Source organism: Drosophila willistoni, assembly GCF_018902025.1.
Source record: "Drosophila willistoni isolate 14030-0811.24 chromosome 2L unlocalized genomic scaffold, UCI_dwil_1.1 Seg72.1, whole genome shotgun sequence".
In the NCBI taxonomy this organism is placed as follows: domain Eukaryota; kingdom Metazoa; phylum Arthropoda; class Insecta; order Diptera; family Drosophilidae; genus Drosophila; species Drosophila willistoni.
In genome coordinates this window covers 1,786,422-1,806,967 of record NW_025814049.1, presented here as the reverse complement: position 1 = coordinate 1,806,967, position 20,546 = coordinate 1,786,422, and the positions used below count along the sequence as shown (strand labels likewise).

At 39.0% G+C, this 20,546-nt stretch overlaps 1 protein-coding gene across 3 annotated transcripts; it reads left to right on the top strand.

The window, feature by feature from the left end:
* The first annotated feature begins 472 nt into the window (after positions 1 to 472).
* On the top strand, positions 473 to 19,067 carry LOC6646247. 3 transcript variants are annotated; one of them, XM_023177853.2, is made up of 13 exons: positions 473 to 541; positions 13,451 to 13,554; positions 13,620 to 13,890; positions 14,579 to 16,004; positions 16,065 to 16,249; positions 16,303 to 16,736; positions 16,796 to 17,196; positions 17,271 to 17,597; positions 17,660 to 17,843; positions 17,904 to 18,063; positions 18,123 to 18,249; positions 18,314 to 18,459; positions 18,523 to 19,067. In XM_023177853.2, exons 2-13 carry the CDS (start codon positions 13,484 to 13,486, stop codon positions 18,835 to 18,837), a joined length of 4,047 nt encoding a protein of 1,348 aa, XP_023033621.1. In that variant the 5' UTR covers positions 473 to 541; positions 13,451 to 13,483; the 3' UTR covers positions 18,838 to 19,067. The 3 variants fall into 3 exon arrangements, with proteins under 3 accessions (XP_023033621.1, XP_002068860.1, XP_023033620.1); XM_002068824.4 differs by lacking the exon at positions 473 to 541 and adding an exon at positions 5,287 to 5,563 and having other exon boundaries at positions 16,306 to 16,736; XM_023177852.2 differs by lacking the exon at positions 473 to 541 and adding an exon at positions 5,287 to 5,563.
* Positions 19,068 to 20,546: the final 1,479 nt, after the last annotated feature.

Sequence of the window (20,546 nt, the reverse complement as noted above, 5' to 3'; positions counted from 1 at the left end):
CAATTCAATAATTCAAATGAACTAGTTCTTCACATTTTGGAACTTGTTATAAAAGGAGGCCCGTTAAATTTTGAAACATTTAACCCGAATTAACTAACATGAGCTTATAAATAAACTAATGCATATAAAAATATACTTTCCAGATGTATATGGTAAGCAGTTGATTTCACTCCACCCAGTAGTGCAGTTGGTTTTCATTCGCGCCTATTAAATGCACAAAAGCACAATAAAACGACGCGTCCGTTCACATCTTCCGCCGTATTGTCCGCCTACGCCTCGCCGCTCGACTATCAATTGTGCAAATCCGCAGTCTTATCAAAGAAACTGTAGAACTTTAGAAATGGAAATAAATAATAAATACATGTTCCCATATACATATATTTTCATATATGTATAAACTAAGCATACATATGTATATGTACATACTAAAATTCGGTAGAAGAATTCTTCAAGATAAACAAATTGGAATACTGTTATCCGCTCTTCAAAGCTTATACGGAAGCTGCGCATTGATATGAGACGGAGCTCATGTCGTAAGTAGGTAAACATGTCCAAAATAATATTATTCATTGAAATGGAATTTCATGCCATTAGAAATCTATGCCGCATTTTTCGGGTATATTAGAACTACTTATGATGATTCCATAAGACTTAAGACTAAGACTTTGAAAACTGACAAAAACATTTTTGCATTTTAATTTATTGATTGATGCTTTAGGAGGAACTGTAACTAAATAAACACTGCGATTGATCGAATGGAGCTCGTTATAATCATATTTGGAAATTCTTGGAAACTTTTAAACTTATTTTAGGGTATCGAAAAGTCGTTTAGCCTTGCTTTGAAGATGTCAAATTATTATTTATTTAGTTTATTTGGAATTTCAGTTTTTTGCCTTTATTGTTATTTCAATTTATCATTTGCTTGAGGCAAAAAAAATTAAATACTCATCAATTAGGAAATTATATTTATCTATATTGATATTTTTGTTTGTTTCTTATCGCTTTCTATTTATATGAAAAATTATCCATTCAACAGTTGAACTTTAACAATTACGTGAAAATCCCTTATGCAAAATCTTTGCTATTATTCTTGATATGAGGCCACTTCACAGGAGGAAGGAGCAGGGTAAGGGGCAAAGACTGAAAGGAATGAAGTGATAAAGTTTATGCTCATGATTTATTTTGGTCTGGGCTTTTGGCATGAACATGAATATGTATGCATATATATATATATTTTCTCCCTTATGCCCCCTTTTTCTCTCTTCACGTATGAAATATGAGAGCATTAAATTTTATGATATTGTTTAGGCCCCATCATCAAGTTTGGTCTAAAGCACACACACATTCACGCACATACAGGGACCTCCGAGGACACATGGACAGCAAACAAGCGAAAAGTTCAAAGTCAAACAATAACACTTTCCATAAACAAACAAAAAGAAAACTTCCACGCACCCAACACCCCTCCCCCCACCAGCCTCTAACTACACTCTCCCTTACCTCAAATAAATACCAACTCTGGCAATTGGCTAAATTTTCCATACGAAACGGTCTACATGAAAGAACTTGTCGCTGTACAGTGGTTAAAACTTTAATCCAATTGTTCTCAAGTGACTAAGTGATCAATTCAAAGTGATTGATTGAGTCGGTGATTAAATAAATAAGTTTATTCAACCGTTAAACAACGGGTGAGTGAACTGCTTGATCATAATCACATTAACCTGTCCACTGATGTGTTCTTTGAGGAGTGAATATACTCACTTATTCACTTGTTCAATTGATCACTCACTGATGAGTATATTTTCTATTACAAATGAAACACTGCAAAGTGCCAAGTCCTTTTGAAGTGACTCTTCTTAGAATATTTGAGCCACTGTGCGAGGTGGTAACAAGTTTGACCTGACCCAATGCCAATGCCAATGTCTCTTTTCTCTGTCTGTGCCATCTACTCCAGCTTCACTGTGTCTCTGTGTGTGTCTCTCTGTGTGTGGGTGTAACTTTTCGCCATTGGAGCACTTTATCAAAGCTTAGCACCTGACAATTTGCCATGAAACATGCGACCATTTTTTTTTTGTTCTTCTTAAAAACTAACTCAATGTCTAACTGTGTGGGTGTGTGTGTGTGAATGAGAGTGTAAATGTGTGTGTGTACCTTTTATTCTTAGCATTTGGCCAGGTGCGAGTACTGGTAATATTTTTGCCACTGCTGCACAGATGGCATTGTCCTTCAGTCGTCCTGGCTGCAGCCATTTGATTGCCTTTGAGGTGGTCCAACTAATTAAGTTTAATCCGATTAGCGAAAAAGACTACGATGAGACTTGAATAAAGACTTTAGTAATAGTAATTCTGAAGGCTTTAACTCAGTTGCGTGGCATTTTGGGGTTTTTACTGGTAGGAATTTCATCATCTTCTCTAAATACCAAAGAAATTGCAATGCATTAATGTAACAAAATGCACCCCACTCAGTGGCATGCAACAGGCGTGCCACTGAATAAGGTCAAAATTGAGGGGCAACTCGACGCAAAGGGGGTGAATTGGTTTTTTCAACAATTTTCCGCTGACTCACAAAATCAGCATAAATTGAAGCAAAAAAACCAACTTTTGCGGAATTTCTATAAGCTACACGCAAACGCCAGCCGTTCTAGACCCTCTTGACTGGGGCGCTTTGCTTTACTCGGCTCCTGGCAGTGCAATTCAGTAGACGTTGCTACATTCCGCAGGATACTTCTGCCCCTCAATTTGGTAAGTGAGCAAAAAATAAAAAAAAATTGCATGGAATTTTTTAAAGCGAATTTCACTCAACTGAAATCCAAACTGAACAGGAAGCGGTAAGCTAGTCCCACAATGAACAAGGTGGGAAGCTCGCTGTGTGGGGTGGAGGGGGAGCATATCAAGCACACCTGTTAAACAGATGGAATATTTATGACTTCCTGGTTGTCCCAACGGAAACGTAAAGCATTATTTCCTCTAGTTATTGCCATTGTCTGCAGTTTGCCTTTGTTTGGCTGCTGCAACCAGAACGATAAGCAATAGAAATACAAAAGGTTAAGAGAGCGCTTCAGAAGGGATAGAGGGGTAGAAAGGTAGAGGGGGTCTTGGCAAAAGTTAAAGCAATAAATAAAATCAACAATTGTCAATTGGCTGAAACAATGCGCAAAGCCAAAAGCAAGCCAAGTTCCAAGGCAACTCCCAGTCCTTAGCGAAATGCTTTCACTTTCATGGCACTAAGTGAAGCACCAACAGCAGCAGCAGCAGCAGCAACAGAAGCAGAAGCAGAATCTGTGGTGAGTTCCACAACACTCTCTCGCGTGGTGTCTCTCTTTGCTTTCTCTTAAGGCTTAACAGACAGAGAGAGAGAGAGAGCGCGTTAGGACCAAAAGAAAAAGGGCTCGCCAAAATACTGTCTAGAAATCATTGTATAAAATTTATTATTTCTAGAATTAGGAATAAGTTTCTAACATTATTTGCCTCTGAAAATTTAAGAGCACTAACAAAGTGAAATAAAGCTTAAATTCTCATAATATAGCTATATTAAACCCAGGCTTTTATTAAAAATTATATTTTTTGACTTCTTTTGTAACATTTAAGAACTTTGGCATTCATAAATATAAATATAAAGTTTATATTATAAACGGATCTCATCGTCGCTTTTATTCAGTAGTCTAAAGTGCTTAAAATAATTTATTTTTATACCTAAACGAATATGAATCTAAATATAGTAAACGTCCTTAATATTAGATATTTAGTTTCAAACATCTTAAAAATTTGATATTTTATTTTCTTCAAAGTTTACGAAGAAAAAGTCTTTCAATAATCTATTTTTAAAAAAGAAATGTCTTAAGCTCTTTTAATAAGGGGAATTTTATCAACTAAATGGGCTTCAAATGAAACTGAACTTTAAAATCTTTCTCACGAAATCTCTTAACAAAATATGAAAACTAATTACAGAAAAGTTTAGAAGAGATACTTTAAAATATTCTTTACTTTAAATTAAAATAAATTTATTATAGTCCACCAGAACTTAATTAGTTCCCCCTATTTATTGAATTAAATATGGTTTTCAAACAAGAAGAATATAGTTAGATATCTTTGTATGTAGTGAATTCGTATTACATATCGAAAATGCCACATCCTATTAGATATAGGGTATCAATATTCACCACACCCACACACACACACATACAGAGAAGAGCTTTAGGCTCCTGGCGAAGCGTTGGTTCCTTTAGAAAACCGTTTTTTGTCGTAATTGAAATTCCAGTGCCGACGAAACGTTGCTTGCAGTGCGTAGGCGGTTGTCGTAGACTGACGTCGTCGTCTCGTGGCCCATTGGCAAGCAGCAGAGCAGCACGTGCTTAACCATACACATACAAAGCGAGCGAGTAGGGCGGCGCGCGTGCAGCAGCAGCAGCAGCAGCAGCAGCTGTTGTTGCTACCAACAACAACAACAACAACAACAACAACAACAGCAGCAGCTACAACAACAACAAAGCGACAGCAGCAAAGATAAACGTTTGTAAACGCAGCCAGCGAGGCGAGAGATAGAGTAAGACGAGAGAGAGAGAGCGACAGAGGAGGAAATTATGACAAAAGAGAGAGAGAGAGAGAAACAAGAGGGACATTCCATAAGTAACTAAAAATAATTGTGTTAGTGAATCTGTGTGTATGTGTGATTCCGATGCTTGTGTGTGTGTGTATGTGTGCAGAGTGTTTGTGCGCGTTTATGACAATAAATTAGCTGTAAGCAATTCTAATTGCACTTTGTTATTTGCACCCGAACAACAAAAAACAAAAAATAAACAACTATAAATAAAATAACAAAAATATTAAGTGAAAGTAAAAGCATCCAATCAAAGTTAATTTATTTATACACAAAGAAGCGTGCGGAAAACCAAAACGAAAAAAAAACAACTGTTATTTAGGCAAATACAACAGTGCCTGAAAGTAGGCAACAGAAACCAGCAAAAGCAAACAGGATACTTAAAATATCAAGGGAAATATACATATACACACAAACACAGAAACAGAAACACAGCCATAGTCGCCGGTGTTTGGTCCTCAACTGAAATTGTATTAAGCCCTCCCCCCTCCCAAACGAGTGTGTGTGTGTGTGTGTGTGCGTGAGTGCGAGAGCTTCATATTTTTGTTGAAGACTTTTTTTCGGCTCTCTTCTCGGTTTTTGTTTTTGGTTTTTTTTTGTTTTTTTTTTGCTTTGCCTACTAAATTTGTAAGCGAGGCACGAAACAAATATAAAATAAACTCGCAACGACAACAACAACAACAAAACGACTGCTGTCGCCGCCGCTGCTGCTCTTCTGCTACTGCTGCTGCCTGCCAGCTGAGGTGTATTGGCCCAAGGCCCAAAAGCAAACACACTAACACAATCTCACACACACTGAGAGGGACACTCCGCCGCCGCCACAAATGCTGGACAAAGATTGAACGGCAGCCGACAACCGCCAGTCACCCAGAACTCGACAAAAACACAAACACACACAGCCGCCGCCTCCCCTTGCCTCAGCCCCAGCCCTCCCCCCAGGGGGACAACGACAACGATTGAGTTATATGTAAGTAAAACATTCGAATCATATATCTAAAAAAAAAAAGAAAAGAAAAAAGAACTGAAACGAACGAAGCCTTATGCATATTTTTACAGCATTTAAGTGTGAAATGATGTGTTAGCGCCTTATTTGCTAAGCCTCTTCTCCAAAGAGTGAGGGGCCTAAAACAGTTAAAGAGAGAGAGAGAGAGAGAGAAAAAGATATACAGATTGATAGAAAGAGAGAACGAGAGGGACTGAGGGAGTGAGGTGAGTGAGGTGAGTGAGTAAGGGAGAGCGAGTGAATTTGTTGAACCTAAAACCCAGGCAGAAGTTGAAGTGGAAAACAAACAGGCCAACAAGGCGTATACATACTCACACACACACACACACAGAGCGAGAGACACCGAAACAAACTAATACATATACAAATACATACACACTCAAAAAAAGCAGATTCAGATACAGAGAGCACCAAGCAAGTAAGCATCCAAGCAAGAAGGAGCAGTTCTACGCCAAGTTGTATCAAGTTGTGCTGGCCTTTCGCGCCGCACACACAGCATTCGAACTCAATTTGTTAGGCGCAAGCACACGCTTACACACACACACTCACACTCACACTCATACACACACACAGACTCCGGCAGGAATTGGCAGGACAAAGCTACAAAAAGAAAAAAAATCGATTGTTATGCGCCTTGCAAACGAAAATTGAAAATGTAATGTAATAGACCGAAATTGAAACGAGAAAAGCCACATTTTTGTTGTTGTTGTTGCTGTTGCTGTATTTTGTGCACAAATTTGTGTAAGCCGCTTTTATGCAGTTGAACCAGCTAACCACCCCTCTCACTCACCCATTCATTCCCCTCTCCCACACCCTTAACGAACAAACACCCTGCTGTCCATTTTATTATCTCCTCTTGCTGCCATCACACTAAATAAATTTGCATAGCATACTTTTAAGCATTCCACTCTTTGTCCCTTACCCTTAATGGAAAATCAATTAAAAAATTGTCCTTTGCCAGACATTTGCACTAGCTAAATGCAAGATGGACGTGATTCAAGTTCGAGGACTTTGGCAGATAAATAGAATTAGTTTCTATTCATTTAATTGAGGGCAAAGTTGCCTCTAAAATTTAGTCGGACTAACTCATCCTAAAACAATTTTTACAAAATCTCTACTAAGTATTAACTTTAGGCACATAAGTGCCACTCCAAGTAGATGGTGTTCGTTTTAACAGTTTCACTTTCAATTATTTTTGCAATTTAATTATTTGAATGTAATTAATTTTCAAAGTAAATTGCCCAAGTAACACAAATCCAAGACAAAATGTATACAAATGATTAAATATCATCAATAGATATTTGCCAATGAAGCCGACATTGACATTTAATTAAATAAATGAAGTAAATTCCATTTTGAAATACTTTGATATATTTAAATTTAATGAAAGAGACAAATTCAATACAGCGCCATGGATAGAACAGGAGTGGAAGAAGAATACGGAGGAAACGTAGACATGGTGGGGATTGGGGACCAGAGGCAGAGATTAAATGGTAAATGGAAAACCAATAAGCAACATGGACGGGACAGAGACGGGGCCGGATGGCTGTAGACGAGGAAAGGAAAAGAGAGATTTAATAACTAGACAATTTGATTGTGAATTGCGCATTGAGCCACGAGCTCAGTAAAGTGCATGTAAGAGACAGACATCGAGACAGGTAGAGGGAGGGGGCGGAACAACTGTGTCTGTCCTTGGTGCCATTTGCCAACTTGTTTTCCGCAGTTATTCCTTTGGAATGCATTGCGTAGAATAATTCACGAGTAAGCTTAATCATATAAAGTTACCTCAATTAGTTTTGGAGAACTAAGAAGGATAGAAATCTCCCCACCACATTTTACTGCACTTTTCTTCAATTGCACTGAAAATTTTGATAGTTTGAAGTTTGAATTCAAATCTGAAATAAAATCTGAAGTGCAAAAAAATGCAATTGAAACGAAATTTATGTTCATGCTTTAGATTGGATCTGATTTCGTGGGATTCTGTCAGAAAAGAATTCAGCGCTATAAATTACTCGAGCGGGTGTGAAAGATACAAAGAGATGGAGAGAGAGATAGAGAGAGAAAGAAAGAGAGAGAAAGAGAAGGCGTTGAAGTACAAAAATCAATTTCCGTTAAAACACAGTCAGACAACAAAACTGAAATTGAAATGTCGAAGAGAAGATGAGGTGGCGGAGAAAGAGGCGAGTAGGAAGAGGAAGATGTGAAAGGAAGGGACATCATTTGTGCAGTGATAACTGATAACTGTAGTCGAAGTTGCATGTGACCACACACAGAAATCAACTTAACCAACCTTCACCTCTCATTCTTCTTCACTCGGTTAACGGTTCGACGCACACAGCGTAAGATGGGCAAACCAGGGGCAGAAAGAAAGTGTAAGAGAGAGAAAGTAACACGAGAGCTTGGGCATCCATTCGCATAAGCCGCAGCCTGCAGCTTGCCACGTGCGCCCAACGAGACGTCAAAAACAAAGCAGTAGCAGAGACGTTGACGTTGTCGTCGACGTCAGTCAACATTGCCGCTTTGACTAATGAAAGTAAAGCTGCCATTCTCGTTACTTGTTCCTCTTCCTCATAGTCATTCGCTTTCTCTCTCTCTCCCTTCCGCTCTTCTTTCCTTCACACTGTGTCGATGATCAAAATATAAAATGACAGTAGAAGCAGAAGGAGAGACAACATAACAACAGCAGCAACAAAAAGCGCGTTGACGATGACAGTAAATGTTATTTGTACAAAGTACTTTGTACCCGGCTCCATATATGCACACACACACATACAAGCACACAGTTTAAGTCGATTACTATACCCTTTGTTGGGGGGTATTAGGCCATAATTACATATGAGAATAAAGCAAAACAACAACGACAACAACAACATCAATTCACATCATTTTCGAATAATTGAAGACCCTGAGCCAATTAAGACAGAAATAATGGCATAGTTAATAGCTAATTTTGAGCATAACTAATGGCAACGACTTATTGATTGGGGTCTGAAAATGAGCAAATGATAGATACATATTAGGTTACATGATAAAGGGTAAACAAATCAAAGTGTTAGTTAAGTGTGAGTGGCCGAGCTAGCTTTTTGTCCACTTTGAACATTCGATTTGATTTCTTGTTCAACGGAAATGAGATGAGATGGAATGGCACTGAATGATGATGATGACGATGATGATGATATTTTCATGATGAAATGTGCAAAATCAAACTGCCAGGAACTGAAAGCGGATGCACTATACACATACATATGGTACATGTATATGTATGTATGCAACTAAATCAAACCCACAAGGACCAATAAAGAACCAAACGCTAACGAGATATTCTCAGTAGAAAGTAATTGTGGCCAGAAGCTTTCAACACCAAGAATAAGGCAAACACACAAACCACAAAAAGTAAACGAGTCTGTGGAAAAACTTGTAGTTTCTCAATAATTTAATGAGAAAAATCGTAAAATCTCTACTTACTACGCCTACTTATGTGGGCAACCTATAATGGCAAAAAGCGAAATGTTTTTGCCTACTTTTATGGGCTGTGAAACTTTTATTTTTTTCGAGACCACTTGGACATTATCTGATAATGGTGTTGGCAGGCAATTCGTTCCCCTTCTTTCCTCTCCCCCCCCCCCCCCCATTTCGCTGCTTCTTGTTGACCTGACACATTCCACCTGCTGCAGAAAACTAATTAAAAAATCCACAAGGATAATTTATGCTTGCCGCAGACAAACATGTTGGGCGAAAAAAAAAATTAAGCCACGTAACTAGCACACGAGCACAAGTTTCGAGCAGGCGGGGCTCATAAATTTAAATTATGCCAAGGAAAAAGGAAATAAAAAAAGCGAGAGCAAAAAATACAAAAAAAAATAGAAAGTGCGTGCAAAAAATTGTTTAGTGAAATATTTGACGCATAGCTAGCTAGCTTGGTCTCTCGGGTTTTGCTTGGCTTCTCTGCACAACTGTCAGATATATAAACACACGCATAAACAGGCACACACACACACACACACACACACACACACAAACACTGACACACTAAGCTGTCAGTTTCTCCAGAGTTGACCAGAACCAAACAAATAATGAAATTCCAAGAATTTTGCACGGCCACAAAGCAAAGCAGAATATAAAAAAAAAACAGAAACGGAAGCCAATGTTATGCCAAAACAGAACCTAAATGTACCCTGTAACAAGTCCTCCATATTCAAATTCAAGTTCCTCATGCCACTCTCCACTTATGTAGGTATGTGTAATGCTTTGCTTTCCTTCCACCAATTGCTAAAACTCCTCACTGATTTGGTTTTTTGCCACCCAAACAAATTAAGTGACCATTGACACAATGGTAAGTCACATCGGGTCACAGCGTATATCTTAAATTTGTATGGATCCCATATGGATACGACCCATGTCATGGTCAGGATGATTCTGGTATGGATGTATGTGTGTGTATAAAGAAGTTGGACAAATTAAGCAAAAGGGCATTGTGAGAATTTGGTAATTGCCAAAGGCCTTTTGCATACCTTTGCCATGGGGCTCATCTGTTGGATTGTGTTGGATGCAGGGAGAGAAAAGTGAGGGTTGGGTGGTGGGGGGCCCGCATTTGGGATTATTGTAAAGAATTTTTGCTAAATGAACTACAACAAAAATCAAATTTTCCACCATTAACTTCGTAGCAAATACTTTTGCAAGGGGCCAACCAGACGTATACGTAATGTTGGGCGAAAAGCAACAATAACTTAACAATTGCTAGATAGGATAGAACAGACAGACAGATGGACTCTGTGTTGGAATTCAAACCTTTTTGCAATCACAAGTTGACAATGGTTGGTCTCCCTCTCTCCTCTTTCCTCTCTTCCACATTGCTGATTTGTCAACTCTGTGATTTGTATGTCCTGATGTGGGCGGTGGGGGGATGGTGTGGTTGTGCTTCAAAAGGGTCGTATGCACTGTCAAATTCTAATGTTTAATAAGGTGACTAATACAGGGTATACAAAATAGGGTATATTAAATTTGTCAAAATTTCTTTCCCATCTTCGACCCAAGCGAGCTTATATATCATTAACTTTGATTATGTAAAAGGTATTTCAAAGTTATGATTATTCGATTTATAAATTGGAAGCACCAATAATGTCCAATGTCCACCCTCAAGTTGTCCAGGGGACACATCACCTAATATATGCTCCCCACCCACCCTTCTCCTAGTCCTTGTCTCATCCCAGAGTTTGTGCTCTTAGCCATGGCTGACTGGTTTTGCGTCGCAAAAATTCGTTAAGCAAACAATTTATATGGTTCATATGAGTTTGGAATTGGGTAAATGCCAAGTAAATAAAATTTGAATGTTTATCTCACCACACACCACGAGCTCATCTCGCACACGAGCTGCCAGTGCGAGAAAGTTGGTTGGCCTGGACATGAACGTGCATTCACATTAATCAAACGAGAATTATATGCATTCACATTTACGCTCACTTTTTTATTTGCTAACATCAAGTATATGTGTGTGTGTGCGCGCGCGTGTGTTTATGTGTGTGTGTGTGTGCCCACATAAGCATGCATTACCAGGATACCATCAAAGGGTTTCTGAGAGGGGATTTACGCGAAAAATTAAATGAAATAACACTTTTCTAACCATGATATACACACTTCCACAAAACAGTTTTAATTAAAACTTTTAATACCACTTCAAATGCATTCAACAAGGTGATTACCGCACATAATATAATTCATCATATAATTTTAATCCAATTTAAAGCAAATATATATCTTATTCAATATGAACATGGTAATTATATTCTTTTGTTTACTTAAAAATAGGAGCGACCTTTAAAAAAACTTAATATTTTAAAGATGATAACTTGTTTTTCTAGTTTTCCTAGACATTTTTGTTAGGTTTCATGAACCAAATCGACTATTTGTTAAATCGGGAACAATATTTTACATATTCTAAGATAAAATATAGAAGTTAGGATCCGGGTTCGAATCCCAGGCTAGTGTATGGATATAGTTTTCGTCTAAACCGAAAGCCTTAGTTGCCAGCGCTTGTAAAATATAGTTAGGTTGATAGTTTAGAACTATATCCTATACTTCTAATAATAATAATAATAATCATAGAAGTTAAATAATAATCATAAAGTGTTAGGCAAGAGCATTTTATGACAATTTTCGCAGTGGTATTTGCAAAGTTAGCATTTATTTATTTAAAATTTTATTTTTAATCCAATTTGAGACAAATACAAGTTTAAAATATAAGTAAATATTTGCATTTGCCTTCAAAGAAAAAGTAATCTTTTTTTGTTCAAAATATATACATTGATGTCTATTAGATTGGACAAAACAAAAGATCAAAATCCTAATACCACAGTATTAAATCTACAGGGCTAAATATTAGAGAAAGTTTTTACTATTATTTAAAATTTTTGATTTCTCGAAACAAATTTCATCCCCGAAAACTTCCATCTATCTACATAGAACAAACACTGTAAGAAAGTAAAGAAAAATTGAGTCTAAAAGTTGTAACGCATAGGGAAACAAGACTTGTAATCATTTAATGCGATCCCATATGGACTTTGACAAAATTTTTAGGATGTAACTTAACTAAACGCATGGCCAACCATCAACCACACCCCGATCTTTCTTTTTTTGCTGCCCATCAAAGTTGATTGTATCCTATTAGTGTCAATTTTCGTCCTTGACATATAATAAGCTATGACAGCGCCCACAACGGAATACACATATAGAAGGAAATGCAGTTGTGTGTGTATGTCTCTCACCTGTTGTGTCAGTTCACCTGGTTTGCCCCTTTATCACCGCCAACATCATCATTATTATCATCATTATCATGAAATCAGTCAGTGGAAACTGGAATTTCCCGATTTAAGTGGGTCAGGCTTTTTTAAACGGCAATATATCTGAATATTTATCATCTATATAGTTGCTGTACCTTTAGCTTGTTGGCTTCACTCACTAACAGTTATTCAACGAGCAAACAATCAACGCAAAAATATATTTTTGTTGATTTTTTTGCAGGATAACAGTAGAGATATATACATATATATATATATATATATATATATATATATATTAACCCATCCTCTCCAAATAGACAAGTAAGTTGTTGCCTGATTTACTCATAATAAACAACTCACAGTCAAGAGATAAGCCTGGACAATACTTTTATTGACAGAAGACGTAAGACCCTCAACTATTTACACATTGTCGACCCTCTGTACACAGTCCTTTGACCGAATATTCGAGCAACAATATGGCGAATTAATGAACTATAACCATGATGTTTATATCCGTTAGCAATGACAATGCGAAATTTCGAATTGTAGCATACTTTTTGGCTATATATTGATTTGTCTATCTTTTTCTTTACAAATTTTCAGATTAGACAAAACAAAATTAAACTGTTTGTAATTTGAAATGTCAGCACAAGTTCAATACCCACACCCATCATTCTCTTTGCCCAACCTCCCTAACTCTACTCCTTTCTATTTTGGCTACGCACTAATGCCGCATTGTTCGCACCGTTCTATTGAAAGGGCCAGGCCAATGCCATTGGCCCATTGTCTGATGGCGCCGTTTTGTTACATTATAAGCCCCCCGAAACCAGAGCCAGCTAATGGCATCCATTAGGCCACAAAAGGCCAAATTGTATGCTATGGCCCTACATGGTTCGTTTCGCTGTGTGTATGTATGTGTGTGTGTGTGTGCTTCATTGTGTGTAATTGATTTTGATTTGCATGACTTTGCTATTTCCTCACCGATGAGTCTGACTGTTGTGATTCTGGACATGCACAACTGTAAAAGTTTATAACTTTAACTTCATTCAGTTCATAAATTAATGCTCAATTGCAGATTTCGATTGGGGATATCCGGATTTAAACAAAGATGAACGCACTCGATATGAATAAACAATTTTTAAGCGTATCCCAGGAGCATGACCAGCGCAATCGTTCGCGGTGAGTTTTAAACTTATTTAATATCCCCACCAAGGTCCTTTATTTATAATCCCAATAAATTGCAGTTCGGAGCGTGCCTCAAGTTTGGCTTTACCCCTCAATAATTCCCTCTTGGATTTCTATGACAAGCAACAGGAGCAGTGCAAATCAGTTACCCTCTTGCCCCTGCCCAGCTCCAGTGCTGGCATCCCCAATATCAGCTCCAATACCAGCTCCAGCATTGTACGTCGCCATTCATCTCACTATTATCCCATGCTGGAGGATAATAAACAGAAACCAAAAACGAAGCCAAAACCGCCGTCGCACCTGCAACCTCAAGCAGCCACCGAAATGCTGGTAAGTTTTACCAAACCAACCCAAAACGGGAAGTGACCCCCCGATCCCCCTCTCCCCACAAGATGAGAAAAGAAGCCAATAATCGGAAAGGAAAACAACAATAAATCTGACCTTGATATCATAACGCACAGGGCCGGTCGAGGGTAACTTTTCCCCTTCTCCTAGTGATAAAACCAGTGGAAGCACGAGAAGATTACATTTAAAAGTCGGAATTTTAAATATTTCAGTTATGAAAGAATATTTTTTTTTGATTCCTAACTAACCCTTAATCCGTGCCTGCAAATTCATTCTCATTATTATTGGATAAAACGAAGCAGTTTTTTTTTTAAGAAACTTTTTAGCTTTTCCCTGACTTGGCATGATTTATTAGATCGATTGAGTGCGGTGAGATGCACAATGCTTTGTTTGTCATCATCATGGCCTGCCCTGCCGGGTCGTCAAAGAAGGAGAAGATGGTGGCCAGAGGAGGGAGGGGACATAGACAAACATTTTTCGTAGGGAAAAAAGCTGCGTCAGAATTTCTCTTTTTTTTTTTGTGTTGTGCATTTGTCGGCTTAGCGGCAAGGCAACTCAGTGGGGGGAGGGGAGGGCAGGAGCTCAGGCAGGAGCTTAGGCTAAGAGTGCATGGAATATTGATAGTTTACCAACCGAAAACCCCCTTTACCGTCTGCCTTCTTCTATCCTTTAGTTAAACATGGCGGAAACGAAATACGGCAAGTCATTGCTGCAACATCAACAACAACAACAACAACAACAGCAGCAATTGATACGCGTGGACACTCCAGTGACACCCCCGCCACCCATTCCACGTCGTTTGATGCGAGGTAAATCCTCTTGGCAATCGCCAAATGCTGCACAGGAAATGGCCCACGGCCAGGGCACGGTTTTTGTTTATCCACAGCCAATAACAACAACAACAACAACATCAGCAAATGTAATGAGCACAGTTTCAGGTGGATCTGCCCTCTTGGTGGACACTGATGCCGATGGCATTTCCGATGATGACCGCATGAGCCTAGAGAATTCGGTTTTTGACGAGTCATTGACCTCGACACCGGTCAAGGTCAACAATGGCAGCAGTTATTCCTATCAGACAGGAGGCACTACGAATAGTCGTTGCTATGCCCATTTGGCCATGGCCAAGAGTAGTCGAGCCCAGCGCTCCTCAAGCAGCACTGTGGACTCTGCCTATGGCTCATCTGGCGGTCACTCGGAGCGCTTTGCCTCGACCAGTTCGACCAGCGTTGATTTCCGTAGTCGCTTCTCATCGGTGGACACACAATCCTCGTTGGATGAGAAACCCATGTCGCTGGCCAGTTCCATTGACTCACCGCTGGCCAAAGAGACGCTGATGCATAAACTTAATAACAATGTCAACTTAAGTGCGGCCAGCAACAACAACAATTTGATTAGTAAGCTTCCCGCGGTACCGGCTCGCAAGCAACCGCCATTAAAGGCCTCAATTCCGAGTGACTCTTCCAGCGATTGCGCCAAGGAGAGCAGCAGCAGTGTGTCCGCATCGGCTTCCACCTCGTCGGCTGCTTCAGCTGGTTCGAGCACTTTATCGAGTGCCACAATGTCATCCATGTCCACGCCAGCAGTGGCTCCTCCGCCTCCAGCACCAATGAAACGTCCACAACAGCCGCCAGAACCTCCGCAACGGCAACAGTTCAACATGAATTCGAATTGCCTGGCAGAGGGCGTACTCGTACGGATACATGGTAATCCTCCGCCTCCGCCGTTGACCGTGCGCAACAAATTCAATCGCCAGAAGCCGCCGCCCATTGTCTATCCCAAGCTGCAGCAGCGTCAGGATTCCACCTTGTCCAGCGATAGTTATTCGATAAGTTCCAGTCCTGGATATAATTCCAAAATGATGGAAACTCCTCTATTGTCGGCCGCACAGGGCGGACGTAAGAGTCAACCGCCACCGCCGCCGCCGGGTGTGGCCCAACGTCAATTGCCGTTGATGGGCAGAGGAAAGATGAATTTCCGACAGGATTCAACCATATCGAGTGATAGTTTTAGTCAAACATCAAGTCCAGGCTACAATCCAAAACTAATGGAGGCTCCTCTTTTGCCCTCCCTGACAACATCCAAGCGTATGTGCAGTGGTAAGTCCAGGGATTCCTCTTCTATTCTCCTAATCACCGCATATTTCTTCTTGATGACAGGCGCCGCTCCGATAAGTTTGCGTCAGGGTATACCAGCTATTCCCCTCGAGGAATTGGAACCGAAATCGCCGACAACAACCACCTTGCCACCACTCACAAAGGCACCCAGTGTGACGCCTAGCAGTTTGCAGACCATTGTACGCTTTCAGAACGGAGCGCCTCACACCATGTCCTTGCAGCATCAGGTGAGAAGGACTCATCACTTATGAAAATTAATAGCCATAACGTTTATGTTTAGCAGATTATCAACAACCGTCGCAAGAGCTCCAATCCTTACATCACGAATGGACGCTTGAAATTCCGCCTATTTCAGGTGCTGATCAATGCCTTTGCTCTGTTGGCCATTGCTGGGGGATTGGCTGCCTATTTCAATGCCTATCCGACCATCAAGTTTGTGAATAAAACAATCATCAATACGATTCATGTGGAGGATGCTTCAACATTTGGCAAGAATCCAGCACCAGGCACTTGTGTGCCCATTATAGTTCGTTTCTGTCAGGGACAACAGATACCCTACAATTACACAGTGTTCCCCAATTACATTGGACACTTTGGCCAATTGGAGGCTGTGACGGATTTGGACTCGTACGAAGCATTGGTCGATGTGCGTTGCTATGAGCTTGTCTCCCTTTTCCTATGCACACTCTTCATGCCAAAGTGTGGACAGAGCGGGTAAGTGATGAGTCTCTTTTCACATTTTCCTCGTTGAATGCCCTTTTTTCTCCACTTAGCGCCACTGTTCCCCCTTGCAAGACTCTCTGCACGGAGACTATGAGACGATGCGGCTTCTTTTTTGACGTTTTCGGACTGAGTTTGCCCGAGTATCTGAATTGTAAACTTTTTAAGGACTTCTCCAGTGCAGAGGATTGTGTGGGTTTGAATGAAGTGCGGGATGTGATGATAGCTGCTTCGAATCCCAAATGCGATGGTTTCCAGTGTGATCAGAATCGTTGTTTGCCCAAGGAATATGTGTGTGACGGACATTTGGATTGCATGGATCAAGCGGATGAGGCCCAATGCGAACGGTGTGGCAAGGATGAGATCTATTGTGGCGACGATAGTTGCATTGGCACCAAGCACGTCTGCGACGGCATCATTGATTGTCCCTATGGGCAGGATGAACGAAATTGCTGTGAGTATCATCCTCCTCCACCCAAAAGAAGGTATATACAATTGCTCTCTCTCTCTCTCTCTATCTCTTCCCAGTACGTCTTAGCGAACGGAATGGTGATGTGGGCTCCGGTGTACTCGAGGTATTTCGCTATGGGATGCGTCAATGGATGCCGGCTTGCGTCAAGAACTGGGATCGAGCTGTTTCCCCCAGTGCGGTCTGCTCTATTCTCGGTTACTCGGCGGTAAATGCCACTAGTGTGGTCACCCAACACACACATCGTTCGCTCTTGGCCTCTGTTAATGTATCGACAGATATCTGGAAAATGTATGCCAAACGTCGTTCGACTCTAATGCAGGAATTCGCCAATTGCAAGCAATCGGAAGATTATCCCATAGCAGAGCTTACCTGCTCTAATTACGGTGGGTTTCTTTCCAAAAGTATTTAGAGGGCAATTTTAAAATATTTTGATTGCTTATTGCAGAGTGCGGCAAGGTTAAACGTGGACGTCATAAGCCATCTAGACGCATTATCGGTGGAAGTCAATCCAATCCCGGAAATTGGCCTTTCTTAGCTGCCATTTTGGGTGGACCCGAGAAAATATTCTATTGTGCTGGCGTCTTAATATCTGATCAATGGGTGCTCACCGCATCGCATTGCGTGGGCAAGTAAGTTGAGGAGTTGCTCTTTTATGTATCGATGCGTATTATATTTATCGTTTTGCTTAGTCACACGGTTATCGATCTCGAGGATTGGACTATACAATTGGGCGTGACGAGACGCAACTCATTTACCTATACGGGCCAGAAAGTGAAGGTCAGAGCAGTAATACCACATCCTCAATATAACATAGCTATTGCCCATGACAATGATATAGCCCTGTTCCAGGTAAGTTTTACCTGCAATACACTTGAGATTTAATTTCAAAGCCTTTTCCCATTTTCCAGCTTGCCACTCGGGTGGCTTTTCATGAGCATCTTCTGCCTGTATGTTTGCCACCACCAACAATCAAGAATTTATCACCGGGCACTCTCTGTACAGTCATTGGATGGGGTAAACGGGAAGATAAAGATCGTAAGTATTCATTATCCTATATCCATGAGAGAAAATATCGCCTAAAGAGAGGACAATCTTGTAGCCAAATCCACATACGAATTCATCATCAATGAAGTCCAGGTACCTATTATACCGCGTAATCAATGCGATGAATGGCTAGACAATTTGACTGTCTCCGAAGGGATGTTATGCGCCGGTTTTGAAGATGGCGGCAAGGATGCCTGTCAGGTAAGAATTCGAGTAATCGAAATTCTCTAGAACATCAAGTAAAATGTTTGTATATGTATATAGGGCGATTCGGGTGGTCCACTTCTCTGTCCATATCCGGGTGAAAAGGATCGTTGGTTTGTGGGCGGAATAGTGTCCTGGGGCATTATGTGTGCCCATCCAAAATTACCAGGTGTCTATGCGAATGTCTTGCAATACTCTCCTTGGATACATGAACAGATGTCAAAGCATTCACGTCCACTCAGCGAGGAGAGGGTGAACAAGTACGATATACATCCCGGTGGACCGGATATCCTATCGAAAATGGCCACCGGTCCCATACGGAATGGCAAACCATATTACTATACGCATGCCAAATCTTTATCAAGAGGTGACTAATAGGAGGCGGAGATAATAGACAACTATTTTGTATGAGCATCAACAAAAACGTAGAGAGATTTGAGGGCAACATAATCATAATGTGTCAATTTGCCGAATTTATTTGTCAATTTTTTTACCAAGAGATTTCTATGAACCCAAAAAAACCACAAAAACAAAAAAAAAACAACTAAACAAAAAAGAAAAATGAATCAAGCAAAGGCGGAACTAATTGTCAATAATATTTGTATATTTACACAATGGAAATATATATATCTACATATATATATATACATATATGCTTTAGAGGAAAATGTATGCATATGTAACCAAACCAAATGGTAAATGTGTGTCTAAAAAATATATATTGTGAAATAATCTGGACAATAAAAAGAAAAACAAAAGAAACAAAAAACACAACTAAAAAGAAACCAATACAAAAATGTATGATTGCCTCAAAAAAAAAAGTAAACCCAAATTAGCTATAAAAAAATGATGAAAAATAAACAAATAACCTAAATGAGTGTTAATATAAGAAAAAAGTCAAAAACCAACACAAATAGTTGAAATAAACATATATATATGTACCTATAAATAAGGAAAATATTGCTGATCTTAAAGCATTTCATGGATGTTGCTTGCTATACCAAAAACACAAAAATTAAAAGACAATAAAAAGTTAAAACACTTTAAACCGAAGAAGAACAAACTAAACAAAATAAAATGTGCAAATGACAATAAAAGAAAAAAATGCACACCAAAAAATGCATGAAAAAATGATAATGTAAATGTTAGAGACAATAAACAATTAAAAACCAAAAGACAAAACTCTATATATATATATAAATAAATGTATGAAACTAAATTTAAGTGAGAAAAGAAAAAGAAAAAAAATTATGAAAATACAAACTACAATGCGTGGGTTTCAGCTTTAAACAAACAAAACAAAAAACAAAAATAATGAAATATGTTGAAAATTGTATACATGCTTTTTAACTATAAACTAAAAATATTATACACAACAACAACAACACACAAAAATCGAAATTAAAACGATTTAGAAAACACTATCAAATGCAACAAAAAAAAAAAAAACAAAAAAACGAAGCTCAAAAATGAATACATGAATACATATCTTCATTATACAAAAATACTATTTGGTTTTACACACAAACACATACACACACACATAAACACATACACAATATATAGTGTAACTAACTAAAATATTTACCTATGTGCTATGTACAATACAATTTTTACAACTATTTTGCTAACAGAGAAAACCAAAATAAGAAAAAAAAAAAAACAAAGAAAAACCTAAAGAAATCGATACTGTATTATGTATAAAATATGCGTAACTAAAGACTCAAAATTGGTTGTTGTTCTTAGCACAAGAAATATATATATATACATCTATATATATATATATAATTGAAAAGTATTGAAATTTATCGAAATTCATATACACACAGACAAAACACAACACAGTTGAGCTTCGATATACTTAAAAAAAATAAATAAAAACTGCAGGAAATGCAACCGAAATTTACAATTCAAATAAAAATCTGTTGAGCTTTAAATATGTCAAAGAACAGAATCTAAACTTCTGATCTGATCTTTGTGAAACGTTCTTCTTATGATATTTGAAATTATTTCTGTTTCTATCTGCTCTTGGTTATGGCATTTCGGTTGCATTCCCCACCCTTAAAAAAAAAATGATGGAAACT